The 18,413-nt window shown below is 38.8% G+C and overlaps 1 protein-coding gene across 1 annotated transcript; it reads right to left on the bottom strand.

Annotated features, from left to right (window-relative positions):
• Positions 1–3,592: 3,592 nt before the first annotated feature.
• On the bottom strand, positions 3,593–12,174 carry LOC100443046 (olfactory receptor 1L6). The gene is made up of 2 exons (XM_002820183.4): positions 12,104–12,174; positions 3,593–4,541 (listed from the first exon to the last, which is right to left on the bottom strand). Exon 2 carries the CDS (start codon positions 4,526–4,528, stop codon positions 3,593–3,595), a length of 936 nt encoding a protein of 311 aa, XP_002820229.4. The 5' UTR covers positions 4,529–4,541; positions 12,104–12,174.
• Positions 12,175–18,413: the final 6,239 nt, after the last annotated feature.

Genomic DNA, 18,413 nt, shown 5'->3' with positions numbered 1-18,413 from the left:
CCAGAGGCTTATTGAAATCCCTCCCAGTGATTATATCTACCTTCATAATCTATTTATTTCCTCTTACTTATGCTTATTAGCGACTTTCTAGGTTGACTTCTGGACTCTCTTGATTGGACAGCAAATATCTTACTACACTTTGTAGATATTCCTTGCTCACGGCAGTTCATTCCTTCTGAAGAGTGACAGGATGTCTTGTGGGAAGTAGCTTCATATTTTGACAGAGAAAACACTAGCTCTGACTGAGAAGTTTAGGACTTACCTGAGGGCCAGAATAGGAACTCTTTCATCCCAAAGTGCACTCTTATGGTTAATTGTTATCTAGAATTTCTTTTCCTTTACACTTTTGGTAATATCTCCAGGATCATTCATAAAAGATGTTTTATGATTTTTTTTTTTTGGCCATGCATTTGTTGAGAAAAAGAAGTCGGGCTGATGGCAATGTGAGATCAGAAATATCCATCTGAAAAAGGTCAAATATCCAGGATCTACAAGGAACTTAAAAAATTTAAAATAAACAACCCCATTAAAAAGTGGGCAAAAGACATAAACAGACACTTCTCAAAAGACATTTATGTGGCCAACAAATGTGAAAGAAAGCTCAACATCACGGTCATTAGAGAAATGCAAATCATAACCACCATGAGATACCATCTCATGACAGAATGGTGATTATTAAAAAGTCAAGAAACAACAGATGCTGGTGAGACTGGAGAAATAGGAACACTTTACACTGTTGGTGGGAATGTAAATTAGTTCAACTATTGTGGAAGATAGTGTGGCAATTCCTCAAAGACCTAGAACCAGAAATACCATTCAACCCAGCAGTCCCATTACTGGGTATATACCCTAAAGGAATATAAATTATTCTATTATAAAGATACATGCACATGTATGTTCATTGCAGCGCTATTCACAATAGCAAAGACGTGGTATCAACCCAAATGTCCATCAGTGATACACTGGATAAAGAAAATGTGGTATATATACACCATGGAATACTATGAAGCTATAAAAAGGAACAAGATCATGCCCTTTGCAGGGACATGGATGGAGCTGGAATCTATTATCCTCAGCAAACTAACACAGGAACAGAAAACCAAACTCTGCATGTTCTCACTTATAAGTGGGAGCTGAACAATGAGAACACATGGACACAGGGAAGGGAACAACCCACACTGGGGTCTGGGTGGGAGTGGGGAGGGGAGAGCATCAGGATAAATAGCTAATACATGTGGGGCTTAATACCTAGGTGATGGGTTGATAGGTGCAGGAAACCACCATGGCACACATTTACCTATGTAACAAACCTACGCATCCTGCACATGTATCCTGGAACTTAAAATAAGTTTAAAAAAAAAAAAAAGTAAGTTAGTGTTCTCAGGAGTAAAGAAAATTGGATTTATAAGTTAATGGTGGCATAATTAATTAATTTATTTAATGTATATGTAATATACATATAATTTATGAATAGATTTATTTAATATAGATATTCCTAACATTCTGAAGTAGCTAATTGAACTTGGTTGAGCGTGAGAAAACTATGGCACATAAATTGAGTAAGTGGAAATGGTACATATCTTCTAGGCCAGCATCCCACAAATCAAATGATCAGTGAGAGATAGTGGTGAAAACCAGGTGCGCCTGTACAAACACGAAGGTTATTGCTTTGGGTTTCTTTCCTGGATTTCTGGTTACTCCCTTATAATTAGGAGCATGTAGTGAAAGCACTAGCAGGGACCTTGATGTCGGAACCTAGGCGTCCCTGTATTTCCTTGGACACCATTCACCTCTTAATAAATCTTTAAGGCCAAAAAACTTGTATTCAGTGTCAGGTCCTGCCACACAAGCCTGTGACCTAGAAAAGCTGATGGTTGTGGGAACTTGATGAAATAATTGAAGCAGAAAAATCCCAGAGAGTGTGTAAGTCTTACATTACTATTGTTATTGACAATAACACAATCCAGGAGAACTGATGAAGCAACTAATTCACACTGATGTATTTGTGTGTTAATATAATTGGGTAGCAGTAATTAATGCTGTTTATCAAATACTTCTGGCTTTCTAAAACCTTACAGGGACATAGTTGGATTGTGCCTCCTGGCTGCCTTGTGTTTGGATGGGGTCATGAGAGGTGTTTTAGACAATAAGTTATGGTCATAAGAGGTGAGGGTCACTTCTGGGCCAGAGTTTTTAACTTCCAGTGTGAAACCTCCAAGAGCATTTCTCAGCTTCTGGCAGAGTGATGATTAATGTTTTCAGTGGTGACTGCTCCATGATCTTGGGTCTCTGCATGTTGAAAATAAGTAGCACACTTACACTTTTCTATGGTGGACCTACAATGTGAATGAGAAATAAACCTTCGGTTTTAAGGTCCGAAGACTTTGAGGTTGATTGTTTCCATAGCACAACTGAGCTTTTTCCTAACTGATACATTAGCTTTTTCTAGGATACAAAATGCAGCTTGGTGAGGATGCTGGGTGTATGGAGAAGGGAAGAATTAAGAGGGAAGGGAAATTGGATACTGAGCCTTCACACTGTCACGAAACTTAAATGTTGGTGGGGAGAATAAATGTGTTTTGTAGATTTCTTCTGTCTTTCCAGCCGTATTCTCCTTTCTCTCAAACTGATGAAGCCTCAGCTTTTCATTGTCCCTCAAGCACTTTGCAGTGCTTATTGTCTCCACATGCTTGGGTGGTTTTCACTATTTGAAATGCTTTGCCCATTTCTTCATCTTTTGAAACTTCCTCTTTCAAAATTCAGTCCATCCTTCCGGATGCCATTCCTTCAAGAAGTCTTACCCAATGACCTATCAAACCCATGTAGTTTCTTCTTCTTAAAACTAATGAGTTTTGTAAGTTGTGGTGGCTCACCCCTGTAATCCCAGCACTTTGGAAGGCTGAGGCAGGAGGATCCCTTGAAGCCAGGAGTTCAAGACCTACCAGGGTGAGATAACATGACCTTGTCTCTACAAAGAAAAAAAAAAGTCAAGTGTGGTGGCATGTTCCTGTAGTCCCAGCTACTTGGGAGGCTAAGGCAGGAGAATCACTTGAGCCCAGGAGTTAGAGGCTGCAGTGAGCTATAATCGCACCATTGTACTCCAGCCTGAGCAACACAGTGAGATTATGTTTCTAAAAAAAAACCATGCACACGCAAGAAGAACAACCCCCTGCTGCCAAACAAAAAACTAATAGGATTTAAACTCCTTGACTGCTAGCCATTGTCAGGCTTATAGACAAGTTATTTGGAGATAGCTTTCTTTTTCTATATGGTTGCAAATCTAATGGAGATAGCTTTATTTTTCTACATGATTGCCAATCTATTGAGGAGGCAATACTCAGCTTTCAAAACCTGAAACCTTTTCCTGAAATCTGGATTCCTAACAGTACCTAGCCTGAGACTGAATATGTATTTGGTTAAGATCATGCATGGTAACCAACTGTTTTGCTCCTAGGTCAATTCTCTTATTGGTATCCAACACCACTTTTCATGACCTTTTTGAGTGCCACGTGGAAAATAGTTACTAAGGAAGAATAACCTGATAATCTCTTAGATCATGTCTTAATTATGACACACCAACATTTTGTTCCTTTTACCGGTAAATTCCGTCCCATAATTTCTTCAAACCCCTCTTCATATCTTTGTTCCTCAGGCTGTAGATGAAAGGGTTCAGCATGGGTGTCACTACTGTGTACATAACTGTGGCTACCCGGTCCCTAACCACTGAGTACATGGACAGGGGCCTAAAATAGACATAAATAATACTCCCATAGAAAAGGGCTACTGCAGTGAGGTGGGAGCCACAGGTAGAGAAGGCCTTCCACTTCCCGGCTGCAGAGGGGATTCTGAGTACAGTGACGATGATTCGCAGGTAGGAGAAGATGATACACAGGAAGGGGGTCACGATGACAGCTAAGGTCTCAGTCATCACCACCATCTGGCTGGAGGATGTGTCAGAGCAGGAGAGCTTTAGCACAGGCTGGGTGTCACAGAAAAAGTGCTTAATTATGTGAGAGGCACAGAAAGACAAGTGAGACATAAGTAGCACACGGAACAGGGAATGTAGGTGGGAGATGCTGCAAGAACCCATTAGCATGAGTAGGTAGTGCTGTGGTTTCATAACCATATCATAGTGTAAGGGGATGCAGATGGCCACCAGCCGGTCGATGGCCATAGAGGCCAGCAGGTAGCTGTCAGTGTTCCCAAATGCCATAAAGAAGTACATCTGGACCAGGCAGCCCACATAAGAGATAACCTTTGTCTCTGATAGAAAATTCACCAGCATCTTAGGTACTATGACTGTTGTGAAGCAGATATCCATGAAAGACAAGTTGCTGAGAAAAAAGTACATAGGGGTGTGGAGCCTGGGGTCAGAGTAGATGGCCAGGATGATGAGCACATTCCCCACCACAGTGAGCAGATACATGATGAGGAAGATGGCAAAGAGAGGTTTCTGCAGCTGAAGGTTGGAAGAGAGGCCCAGGAGGATGAAGCCTGAGGTGTTGCTGCTATAGTTCTTTATCTCCATGTCTCTGGACTTCCTGGATAGGGTTTGGAGAAGCAGTGGGAGAGATGTAAAGGGCAGTTTGACCAAGACAGCTTCTTTCATAAGCTTAGGCCTGTAGAAATAGCTCATAGCCCTTCATTACAGTTTTTGTTTTTTGTTTTTTCGAGACGGAGTCTCGCTCTGTCGCCCAGGCTGGAGTGCAGTGGCGTGATCTCAGCTCACTGCAAGCTCTGCCTCTCAGGTTCACGCCATTCTCCTGCCTCAGCCTCCCGAGTAGCTGGGACTACAGGCATCCGCCACCACGGCCGGCTAATTTTTTGTATTTTTAGTAGAGATGGGATTTCACTGTGTTACAGGTTTTTTAAGAATACTTACTTTAAGAAACTATGGAGAAACAGGTAGTAAAAATCCAACAAGGGAACAGTTAAAATTATCCAGGCTGCCTCCTAAACTAGAAACTAAAGATTTTCAATTTTCCATTCCATGCTCACGGATCGGGAGAATTAATATAGTTAAAATGACCATACTGCCCAAAGCAATCTACATACTGAACATAATCCCTATCAACGTACAAATATCATTTTTCACAAGATTAGAAAAAAGCAATTCTGAAATTCATATGGAACCAAAAGGGCCAGAATAGCCAAAGCAATTTTAAGAAAAAAGAACAAAGCTGGAGGCATCACATTACCTGACTTCAAAATATATTACAAGGCTATAGCAACCAAAATAGCATGGTGCTGTATAAAAACAGACACATAGATCAATGGAACAGAATACAGAAAGAAATAAATCAATATATCAAAGGGACACCTGCACTTATATGTTTATTGCAGCACTGTTCACAATAGCAAAGATCAACCTAAGTGTCCATCAACGGATGAATGAATAAAAGAAGTGGTGTGTGTACATATACATGTACACACACACACACACACACAATGGGATACTGTTTAGCCATGCTAAATAATGAAATCATGTCATTTGTAGCACTATGGATGGAACCGGAGGTCATTATTTTGAGTGAAACAAGCCAGGCACAAAAATACAAATATACAAATAAAAATATATAAAAGCACAAAACACTAATATCACATGTTCTCACTCATAAGTGGGTGCCACAAATATGTACATAGGATCATTGTGAGTGGAATGATGGATTATGGAGACTCAGAAGTGGAATGATGGATTATGGAGACTCAGAAGTGGAATGATGGATTATGGAGACTCAGAAGTTCAGGAGTAAAAGGGGAATGAATGATGATAAATTGCCTGATGGGTACAATGTATGTTATTTGCATGGTAGGTACCCTAAAAACCCTAACTTGACTGCTGCACAATGTATTCATGTAACAAAACTGTACTTGTACCCCATAAACTTATACAAATGAAAGATAAAGGTTTTTCCATGTGTTCTTTGGAACTTCTAAGTGGCCTAATTTGCCTGAGTTCTTCTCATTTCCCTTTCTGAAGATTCTTTTTAGGTTGTCTCTTGACCAACTTCTTAGCTTCTTTTTTTTTTTTGTTCCAGAGGAAGGGGTTTCTGGGTCCCATCTTGAATGAGGATACTTTCATTCAGGGTATCTCCATGAATGAGACCCTTTCATTCAGGGTCCTCTCCTGCTCATAGTTCTGGAGGTGGTGGTGATAGCTGAGATAGTACAATAATGAACATCAGAATTAATCAATGCTCCTTATTGTCCACAGAATTCAGATGAGACTTCCTTAAGTCTTCAGAGCAAAACCTGCTTAATGTCTGTTTAAACCTTTCTGTTTGGTTAATATGTGGATACTTTAATTTTAAGCGTTTGGTCCGAAGATGTCACTCAAAATAGGAGTACTACCAGGAATAGCCTATGTTACTGTGATTAGTTTTTAAAATATGTGAACTTTTCTGATTATAAAATTATAACATCCTTTTTCTAACATTCAAATATTACAGGATAATAAAACTTTGATCGTTAAGAGTCTTATTCTACCAATATCACGAAAAGAGCAGAAAAAGATGGCTCCTGTTACCACTATTAAGCTATACTGTTGATATGGTGGTCTCAATCAGTGAAAAAGTAAGAATTAAAAGACACAAACGTTAGAAATGATGAAACTGTCCACCTAGAAAATCCAAGATAATCATCTGAAAAAATTTAAAATCTACGAAAACTTTACCAAACTAACCAGATAAAATTAAATATACAAATATTAACATTTATATTAGAAAAATATAATTTGGAAAACATTTCAATTGACAGTGGTAAGAAAGTCTAAAAAATACTTAGGAGTAAACCTGAGCAATAAAAATAAATGAGTAAGATTTATCTGAAGAAATTGTAACAGAACACAAAGTGAAGATCTAAATAAACAGAGATATTCGTATCAATATTTTAAAAATGTTAATTCATCTCAGATTAATAAAATTCAGTGCACCTCTAATAAGACCCCAGGGGAATTTTTAATGAAACTTGTGAAAGTTTTTCTAAAATTCACCTAGATGAATAAATGGCTAAGAACAGACAAAATAATTTTGAAAAAAATTAGAACAATTTCAGGGAACTTTTCTAACCCCAATCAAATTACATAATAGTGAAAAACAATAAGATAATGGCACAAACAGAGAAAAACAAATCAATGGACCACCATAAAGAATTTTGTAGATCTGTATTGATACATACATATATATAGGTAGATATATAGAGACAGTAATTTATCTGCAACTTAATATATAGTAAAATTTAATAGCATCAAAGAAAGAATGGAATATTAATGATATTTGTGACAATTGGTTGAACATTTGGAAAGTATAAGGCTAGACTTCTGTCTAACCCACACATAGAAATAAAACCCAGATGAATGAACAATCTAAAAGTTAAAAATCCAAACTACAAAGTAAGTTTGAGCCAAAACTAAAGGAGTACATTTTTACAGTCTCAGGACGGGAATGTCATTCCAAGCAAGAAATGAAATGAAGAGCAAGAATGACAAAGTAACCCACTTAAAAATTAGAAAATTATACCAAAAGAGATCATAGGCAAAGCTAAAATAGAAACTATTGACTCAATGAAAACATCTGCAACACAGTTACCAAATAAAACATATGACAAGATGATCAACATAATTGATAATCAGAAAATGTGGACTGAAATTCAATTCTCACTCATCAGTTTTATGTAAATTTTTTTGACAATACACAAAGGGAATTAGACCCTCACGTATACTAGTAGTAAGAGAGTAAATCAGTGTTGGCCCTTTGGCAGTCTCCATCAGAACTGAAAATCTGCACTTCTTTGTCCAATAATTCTACTTACGAAAAGCTATCCTTTAAAAATAGTAATATTTGTATATCAAAATATATGTACATACATTTTATTGTATGTACAATAGCGAACTAAACATAATACAACATAACAAAACAACCACAGAGGAAACAGTATTCACAAATAGGTGATTTATTAAATAGTTTATAGTGTATTTTTATTACTCAACATCATGCAGTCTCTAAAGAAATAAGATGAGTAATGTTAGCCAATATTTATTGACACCTGATATATGCCACACACTGAGCTCAGTGCTTTGAAAAGCTTTTATCATTTTATTTTCTCCAAATCCCACGACATAGGCATTATTATAATTACAACTTACAGATAAAAATTTAGAGTGTTGCAAAATTAAGTAACTTAACAGATCCCGCAGGGAGTAAGTGGTAGAGCTGGAATTTGAATTCAGGCAGTCTGATAGCACAGACAGCACAAAATGTCATAGACATTTTGTTATGTGACAAAAACAACGTAGAGAACAATGCCTAAAGAATAATCCAATTTTTGAGTTGAACAAAGAGAACACATGGACACAGGGAGGGGAACATCACACACCAGGCCTGTCGGGGAGTGGAGGGTAAGGGGAGGAAGAGCATTAGGACAAATATCTAATGCATGCCAGGCGTAAAACCTAGATGACAGGTTGATGGGTAAGGAAACCACCATGGCACATGTATACCTACATAACAAACCTGCACATTCTGCACATGTATCCCAGGACTTAAAGTATAATAATAAAGAATAATCTCATTTTTGTAAAGAAAAGTATTTTTTAATATGTTGTGTTTGTTGTGGTGTAGAAAGAGTCCTTAAAAAGTTTATGTGTAATGTGGTTACCTTCTGAATTTTCATACTTAACTTTATATTGTATTGTCTGTATTTAAAAATAAAGCTGTGTCCATTTATAGTCATTTCATAATTTAAAAGGTTAAATTTCCTATAATTCCACTGGAATTGTGTGCATATTTTAAAGATCTTTTTCTCTGCATAGATCTATATACACTACTTATAGGAATGAGGTTAAATCGTTCATTATGCTTCCACTACCCCAAGAATGTTACAATGGATTTTTTTTGTCTATATATATATATGTGTGTGTGTGTATATATATATATGTGTGTGTATATATATGTGTGTGTATATATATGTGTGTGTATATGTGTGTGTATATATGTGTGTGTGTATATGTATATATATGTGTGTGTGTGTGTATATGTTTTTCACCCATGAGATAATTTTTACAGTGTAGAATAGATCCTGAGATCTGGAATGCTAAAATAGAGTTTATAAATCTTGAAAATGTCAATAGATATTAGCAACATGAGACACATACCTTTCATCTCACTCTTGGGCAATGTACTTATTTAACTTCCTGGGTTCGTTCTACATTTCCTTCTCTGTATCTTTTAGCTTCACCCCTGGGACATAGTTTTTCCTGGTGGTAAAGGGCTATCTCATCACCCTTGGCTTGAACTTGGAATTTTCCAAATTTATGAGATTTTTCTCAGGGGCAGTAACTTAGCTCCTTCCTATTTAGCTGGATTTGACAGCATCATGTACTTTCCTCATGCCTTGGGCAGGTCATTTCACTTCCGTATAGATGATGGTGCACACACGTATGTTTGTGTGTGTGCTACTCTCTAGGAGCTGTCAAATGACAGTTGAGCAAGTGTTTGGCAAACTCTACTGCAAGTGATTAGCATAACCGCTCATACAATAAACTAGAGAAATGACATTTTAATGATGGGTCTTGCCATCAGGTGGTGATTGGGAAGGAGCAGGAGAGACTGGGAGTCTTTCTAAGCCTTTTAAGTCACATCATTTCACTTTAAAAGATATTTACACCCTTCCTTGACAGACAGGAAATGTGGATTATTTCTATGCTTCTAAACTTTCTCTATTAAAATTTTTACATTATGAACATTTGTCATCTCAGGTTGTTTTTCCTTTTCTTGTTTACTCATCACTTATGCAGGATCCTTCTCTTGGCCCAATGAAACCAGGGAGTACACATTGTCAGCCCAAATGAAACCAGGGAGTACACATTATCAGCACACAGTGCACTTCCCAAATTGGGATGCTGGGTGGGCAGTACCCTGGTGGACAGCTACTTGTTATCCATGCACCTACTTCCCTGAATGAGCAAGGACAGTAGAGAATTGACTAAACTGGAAAAATGCAGCTAACATTTATTGGACAGAGTCTGTGCTTACCACTTGTCTCATTTAATCCTCACAATTATACTACGTTTGAAGTACCATTATTTTGCCCTTTACAACAAAGGAGACTGAAGTTCAGAGAGTCACAGAGCTGGTGAGTGGTGTATCTAGGGTTCAAACCTGGGCACAATGACTGTAAATTATGTGTTTTAAACTGCTCTATCACACCTCTTTCCCAAACTGTACATGTGCAGTAGAGAACTAAGCTGGTGTGTCCTCTGCCAACAGAGGCTGTCTTACTGCCAAGTGCCTTCAGGCTCCTTGCTGACCCACTCCTTCCACCCTATCCTTTGCTCCTACATATTGGGATCCTTTTGATTTCCTTCCTTCCTACATACATTTCTGCCTCCCATTCCACAAAGCCATGTGTTCTCCTCTGTTTCTTGCCTTCAGAGATGACAGGCTATGACTTTGGACTACAGCTTTGTCAGATCTTGAATAAACAACAGCCCTCTGATTTTGCGACATCAACACCTGACCTTAAGATCTCTAGATGTCTTCTGGGTCCATGTTTTGGAATTCCAGCCTCTTCTTGCTTACTATCTTTTCTCTTCCAGCAGTAAGGCAAGCAGATTGGCAGTGTTGGGTGCATAGGTCCCCTGCAGAGATATGTTCCACTTGGGGATTCTGCAGGTCCTTTCTAGGCTGGCTTCTTCCTTTTCAGTTCTCTGAAATGTCTTCTTTCTCAAATTAGAGGTTTACCTCATGTCTCTTGCTTCAGAGAAGGTGGTATCTCAGACTGATTTATTTATTTATTATTATACTTTAGGTTTTAGGGTACATGTGCGCAATGTGCATGTTAGTTACATATGTATACATGTGCCATGCTGGTGCGCTGCACCCACTAACTCGTCATCTAGCATTAGGTATATCTCCCAATGCTATCCCTCCCGCCTCCCCCCACCCCACAACAGTCCCCAGAGTGTGACGTTCCCCTTCCTGTGTCCATGTGTTCTCATTGTTCAATTCCCACCTATGAGTGAGAATATGCGGTGTTTGGTTTTTTGTTCTTGCGATAGTTTACTGAGAATGATGATTTCCAATTTACTCAGCCTGATTTCTTATTTCCTACTTAGTTTAGGTTGAAAGTTCTTCTGGGCACTGTAGGTCCCTCAGATCGATAATTGAACCCAGTTCATCCAGCTCAGGTTGTCCTCAGCTTCTGCCCCACTTTTGTTTCTTTTTTTCCTCCTGGGAATCACTGATTTTCCGGATGCCTGCCTCTGCTTCTCTCTCTCAATAATTCAATGAATTAAACTCTCAAGCTATTAGTTCTTCCTGGTGCCTCCACTACCTGTGATCAGCCAGTATTTATAAGTGTAACTGCTAATACAGCTATTACAGATTAGGTATCCCAAGTCCTAAGGAAGGGGCTGTGGATTCTCAGAGTTTTGCTCAGATGTCATGAGGTTTTAGACCCCTCTGCCTTTCACCTTCATCATTTTAGTATCCTAGGAAAGTAACTGTTCAATTTCCACAATTCTAGAGACAAGGAGCTCACAATATCTGGAGGTGGCCCAGTCCTTGGGTGGAACACATCAGGGTTAGGAAATTCTTCCACATCACGAGTGGAAGTTTGCCTTTCTGTTATTGCTAGGTACTGCTCTACAAACTTGACATACACTAAGTCATTTAGTCTTTACAACAACTCCATTTTACAGATAACACAAATGAGGTACAGAACTGGTGACTTGCCTAAGAACACACAGCCAGAGGGTGGCGGATTACAGCCCCCGAGTGTGTGCTCTCAGCCTCTGCGTTGCCCTAACTGTCTTGTTCACTTGTTCCTCTGTTGACCTGGTTTCCTGGAGGTGATAACTCTGTGGGTCTTGAGTTGCAGAATGTTGGCTGTGCCCTTTGAGGACAGGAGAAAGTGTCTTGAACAAAGTAGGTATTTCAAATGTTTGATATTTGACCAAAAAGAGAGAGAGGAAAAAATATAGAGAAAGACCATGTTTCCTGGCTTTTGAGATGGAGGAGAGAGAAAACAGGATAAGGAAAAGGGAAGATCACCTGAAGATATTGACTCCACAGTTCCCATTATCAAGTCCCCTCAGTGTGCCTACCTGTGGGCTTGATAAAGGAGATTCAGGGGCCTGAAAAGACTTCGGGTTCTGCCATGGGGTTAAGATCAGGCTCTGAATCTCTCAAGGAGGCTTCTTGAAGTACAGATCCAGCCTCAGAAATGTGATGGTTCTTCCTCATCTACGGTAGGAATTGCAATAAAAAGGGAGACACAGGCGCCTGTCCTCTCTGTGTGCCAGAGCCTTGCGAGGATTGGTCCTGTGGTCTTCCCAGGGAATTGCAGGGTCGGGGTTTGTGGGGGGGAACATCACTGATGGCCTCACTGAGCTCTGTGGGAAAACTGGGCTCCAGAGATGTAGCTTCTTACACCTGGGAAGGGAATTAGAGCCATGTAGCAGTAAGGGTGATGTGTGCATGCACATATGTATGCATATATGTTTATGCAGATGTATGTATTCGATGTACATATGTGTACTCTTGTGCATATCTTTGTTTATGCTTATGTGCACCTACCTGGAAGGAGAGGTAATGGCCTCTGATATCGCTGAGGTTTTGTGTCTGCATGTGTGACTGTATCTAGGTGTACCCGTAGTGTTACTGGAAAGGGGTTGGAGGTGCAGGCCCAGGAGCCAGACTATTGGATTCTGATGCTGACTCGCGTCTTACAAGCTGTGTAGCTTTTGCAAATACTACACAGGTTTCTGAGCCTTAATTTGTTTTGTTGTGTCTGCCTTTCTTAAACATTTTATTACTTCAGTGTCTTAAGCCAGACTAGTCATATTTGAATCCCAGTTTCCCCAGTTACCAAATGAGTGAATTTGGGCAAGTTATTTAGCCTCACTAACCCACATTGTCCTCATCTGTAAATGGCACAGTAATCATAAACTTTAGAAAGATATTTTCTTTTTTCTGCTTTTTCCTTTCAAATAGATTTTTTTTTAGAAGTTTTAGATTCACAACAAAATTGATCAGACAGTAAAGATAGTTCTCATTTATTCCCTGCTCCCAGACGCACATAGCCTCTCCCACCATCAATACCCACTGCTAGAACATAACATTTGTTACAATTTATAAGCTTATACAATGGTCCCCAACTTACGATGGTTCATCTTAAAATTTTTCTTTATGGTACTGTGAATGATCCATGTTCAGTAGAAACCATACTTCAAGTACCTATATAACCATTCTCTTTTTTCACTTTCAGTACAGCATTCAATTAATTACATGAGATATTCAATATTTTATTATAAAGCAGGCTTTGTGTTAGATGATCTTGCCAACTGTAGGCTAACATATGTGTTAGCACATTTAAGGTAAGCTAGGTATATTAAATGCATTTTTGACATATGATATTCTCAATTTACAATTGGCTTATCGGGGGTATAGCTCCATCATAAGTGGAGAAGCATCTGTATTTACATATCATTATCACCCAAGTCCATAGTTTACATTAGGGTTCACTCAATGTTACACATTCTACAGGTTTTGACAAATGTATAATGACATGTACCCACTGTTATATAGTATCATATAGAATAGTTTTACTGCCCTAAAAATCCTATGTGCTTCACCTGTTCATCCTTTTCTCCCTCTAGCCCTTAGCAACTACTGATCTTTTTACTGTCTCCATATTTTTGCCTTTTCTAAAATGTCATTTAGTTGGAATTATGCAGTATAATTGATTTTTCACCTTGGCTTTTCTTCATTTGGTAATATGCATTTAGTGTTCTTCCATATATTTTCAGCACTTTATAGCTCATTTCTTTTTAGCACTGAATCATATTTTATAGTCTAGATGTACCACAGTTTACTTGTTCACTTACATGCTGAAGGACAACTTGGTTGCTTCCAAGTTTTGGTGACTATGAATAAAGCTGCTAAAACGTCTGTGAAGGTTTTTGTGTGGACATAAATTTTCATCTTATTTGCATAAATACCAAGGAACATGATTGCTGGATCATATGGTAAGAGTATGTTTAGTTTTGTGAGAAATTGTCAAACTGTCTTCCAAAGTGACTTTATCATTTTGCATTCTCACCAGCAATGAAGGAGAATTCCTGTTGCTCCACGTCTTCATCAGCATTTGGTGTTGTCAGTGTTCTGATCTGGTCATTCTAATAGCTGTGCAGTGATATCTCATTGTTGTTTTCATTTGAATTTCCCTAACGACACATGATGTGGAACATTTTTTATATGTTTGATAACCATCTGTGTATCTTCTTTGGTATGGTGTCTGTTTAGGTCTCAATTGAATTACTCATTTTCTTATTGTTGAGTTTTGAGAGATCTTAGTATATTTTGGATAATAGTCCTTTACCAGATATGTCTTCTGCAAATATTTCACCCAGTCTGTGGATTGTCTTCTCATTCTCTTGAAAGTGTCTTTCTCAGAGTAGAAGTTTTCATTTTAATTAATTATACTGTATTAATTATTTCTTTCATGAATCTTGCCTTTGATGTTGTATCTAAAAAGTAATTGCCATACTCAAGGTCATCTAGGTTTTCTCTTATGTTCTCTTCTATGAGTTTTATTGGTTTACATTTTGCATCAGGGCTATGATCCTTTTTGAGTCAATTATTGTGAAGAGTGTAAGGTCTGTGTCTAGATTCATTTGTTTTGTATGTGGATGTCCAGTTGTTCCAGAACCAGTTGTTGAAAAGCCTATTTTTTCTCCATTATATTACCTTTACTTCTTTGTCAAAGATTAGTTGACTATATTTTTGTGGTTTTCTATGGTTTGAATCGTTCAACTCATGTGGAAATTTAATCCCCAATGTGACACTATTGAAAAATGTGGCCTTTAAGAGGTAAATGAATTAATTCATTCATATATCAGTGGGCTAATTGATTGATGGGTTATCACAAGAGTGGGACTGGTGGCTTTTTAAGAAGAGGAAGAGGCACCTGAGCTAGGATGCTCAGCTCCCTTGCCCTGTGATGCCCTGCATTGCCTCAGGACTCTGCAGAGTCCCCACCTGTGAGAAAGTCCTCATCAGATGTGGCCTCTAGACCTTGGACTTCTCAGCCTCCATAACTGTAAGAGATAAACTCATTTTCTTTGCAAATTACTGAATTTCAGGTATTCTGTTATAAGCAACAGAACAGATGAAGACATGGATCTATTTCTGGGTGAGCTTCAATTTTTACTTTTGTAAAAAGATGTAAGTAAGAGGGTGAGGGTGAGGGTGAGATAAGTGGTAAGTCAGGATCTGAACTCTGGTGTAGAGGTGAAGAGGTGAGCTTTGAAGACACATTATCTTACATTGTATCCCAGCTCTAGCTCACCAGCTGTGTGACTCTGGGTAAGTTCCTTCACCTCTAGGCAGATAGGAATGGTCTTGAGGTTGGTGTGCTGACTGCTGTAGGCATGGAACGCATGGAAGTTTTTGTTTGTTACAGGGCAGAAAATGGAGAAGGTGGATGTTAGGTTAAGATAACGGGCTTTGGAGTTAGTGCCTGAGTTTAAATCTTTGCCTACCACTTACCGGTTGTATGAGGTTAGGTAGATAGCTCTGTGCCTCAGTTTCCCCATTTATAAAATGGAGCTAATAATAATCCTGACTTCTTTATCTTATTAAATAAGGTTTTAGTTTTGCAGTAGTTAGACTGCCTGGCGCCAGGATTAGCTTCAAGGGTGTGCTTCCTGTGTTCAGAAGGGCCCAGGGCTTGGTTTAATCCTCTTCTGTCACTGTCCTAAATTTCTTAACACCCTTTGAACCAGGGAATGGGTCTCACATTTTCATCTGGCACTGGGTCCTGAAAACTACCAACAAAGGGAGAGAAAGCAATTCCAAATAAAGGCAGGCTTGATCTTCAATATAAGCTGCTCCTCTGCTGAGGGGTTTGAAGAAATCTCTGACAGAGGCTACAGTTACATTAACTGCTACTTTTACAATCAAGTCTGGCTCTGACTTCTATGAATAAAGTTTAGAGGTTCAGGACAGATTTGAAAACCAATTCCTTCCAGACTGTCTTCTCAATCTTCCCCATCATTGTGGTGCTCTCTTACTCGCTCTTTTGCTCTCTGTCTCTCTCTGGCTGGAGAAGGAAGTTCAAGACTGGTAAGGAAGAGACATGATATCAGGGACTCAGGCTCTCTCTATCTGGTTCCTCTACCATACATAGCTCCCATTCCCAAAGCTGCTTCATAGTACAGATCACTGCTGGAGTTCTTGCCATTGCATCCACATTCCAAGCAGTGAAAAGGAGGAAAGCGAGGAGAAAAGAGCAGCCTCTCCCTTTTAATAGTTTCCAGAAACACTTCAGAACTCTTCTGCTTACATCTCATGGATCAGAACTTGGACACATGGCCACATCTAGTTGCAGAGGAGGCTGGGAAATGCTGTTAGCTAGGCAGCAATATAACCAGCTCAAAGATGGAGGTTTCAGCAAGAAGGGGAAAATGGATATTGGAAAAAGTTAGCATGCTACCACACATCAAATATTATTTCCTTGGCTAAAAAATTCATTTTGCTGTTCTCCATTTCATTTATTTCTGCCTTATCTTTATTATTTCTTTCTGTGAGCTTTGGATCTATTTTGCTCTTCTTTTTCTAGTTTCTTAAGGTGTACAGTTATTAATTTGACATCTGTCTTTTTTTAGTGTAGGGGTTTATTGCTATACATTTCACTCTCAGCACTGCTTTCACTACATCCCATATGGTATGGTTTGCTTTTGGTATGTTGTGTTTTTGTTTTTATTCATTTCTTAGTATTTTCTGATTTTTCTTGTGATTTCTTCTTTGACCTATTGGTTGTTTAAAAGTGTGTTGTTTGCGTATGTTTATTGCGACACTATTCACAATAGTAAAGACTTGGAACCAACCCAAATGTCCATCAATAATAGACTGGATAAAGAAAATGTGGCACATATACACCATGGAATACTATTCAGCCATGAAAAAGGATGAGTTCATGTCCTTTGCAGGGACATGGATGAAGCTGGAAACCATCATTCTCAGCAAAATATCACAAGGACAGAAAACTAAACACTGCGTGTTCTCACTCATAAGTGGGAGTTGAACATGGACACAGGGAGGGAAACACCACACTGGGGCCTGTTGGGGGGTGGAGGGCTGGGGGAGGGATAGCATTAGGAGAAATACCTAATGTAAATGATGAGTTGATGGGTGCAGCACATGTATACCTATGTAACAAACCTGCACGTTGTGCACATGTACCCTAGAACTTAAAGTATAATAATAAAAAATTCAAACCCTAAATAAAGAGTGTTGTATGATTTCCATATATTTGTGAATTTTCTAGTTTTCCTTCTGTTGTTGATTTCTAGCTTCATTCCACTGTAGTCAGAGAAGATATGTGTGATTTAAATTTTTAGAAATTTATTGAGACTTGCTTTCTGACCTAACATATGATCCATGTTATGACTATCCTTATGACTAAAGGATGTTTTAGTTCAAAGATTCCCCAAGATGTTTTAGTGTGAAAGTGGAGGGGAAGACTCCTTTTTTCCTGGGGCTACTGAGCTGAAGAGAATTTGAAGAGTGTGAAAGCCATGTTCTTCTGCACGTGGGGAAAGCATGTGCAGGTGGAGAGAACAAGCCAATATGCAAAGAGACACAAAGGGGAGCAACTAGGGGGAAGAGAATGGCTGAGGTGGCCCCCAGTACCAGTCATTCTTAAGTCCTGCCTCACTCCAGACCTATTCCAGTCACATGAGACAATAAATCCTCCTTTCGTCTTAAATTATTTGAACATAGGCTTTCATCGTTTGCTGTAAAAGAGCGCTGCCTATTGAAGTTACCATCTTCCATTTCTGAGAGTAGGGACCACATGGACACTTAAAAAAATTTTTTTTTGTCAGAGATAGTTTTTTCCTAGAACTAAATCACAATAAGAATTTATTACTTGATTTCATATTGAAAGACATCAAATACACAATGCATGTCTTGTGTGTCTGTATAGCTCTTTACAGCTCACAAAATTCTTTTGAATCCATTAGCTTTTCTGAGCCTCACAATCTCTCTGAGAATGTAGATTTTACTTCCCCAATTATACAGATGGGAAAAACTGAGGCTGGGTGAGACAATCTGGCTTATCTACATGGCTGCTCAGCAGTGGGCACCGGTCACTCTTCCCAGGTTCCAGGGATTCTGATGTGGACACCTTTGGATTTTTATCATTCTACTTACCTCAGTTAGTATTTTACCCAATGAAGAAACGAATCAAAATAAAGATCACAGGACTGGATGGGGAGAGTGGTACGGGATTACCCTGATGGAAGAGGGAGAGGAAGACTAAAACCAAATGCTTGAAGGAGTATACTTGAAGAATATAAATAGTTCAATGGGGGAAAAATGAGGCAGTGGAAGTAGAGGTATGGGATGAGG

Source organism: Pongo abelii, chromosome 13 (genome assembly GCF_028885655.2).
Source record: "Pongo abelii isolate AG06213 chromosome 13, NHGRI_mPonAbe1-v2.0_pri, whole genome shotgun sequence".
In the NCBI taxonomy this organism is placed as follows: domain Eukaryota; kingdom Metazoa; phylum Chordata; class Mammalia; order Primates; family Hominidae; genus Pongo; species Pongo abelii.
The sequence above is the reverse complement of the archived record's forward strand: the minus strand, read 5'-3'. Positions and strand labels throughout refer to the sequence as shown.

Coding starts and splice junctions, on each gene's coding strand:
- LOC100443046 (XM_002820183.4), bottom strand. CDS start 4,528: ATGGAGATAAAGAACTATAGCAGCAACACCTCAGGCTTCATCCTCCTG.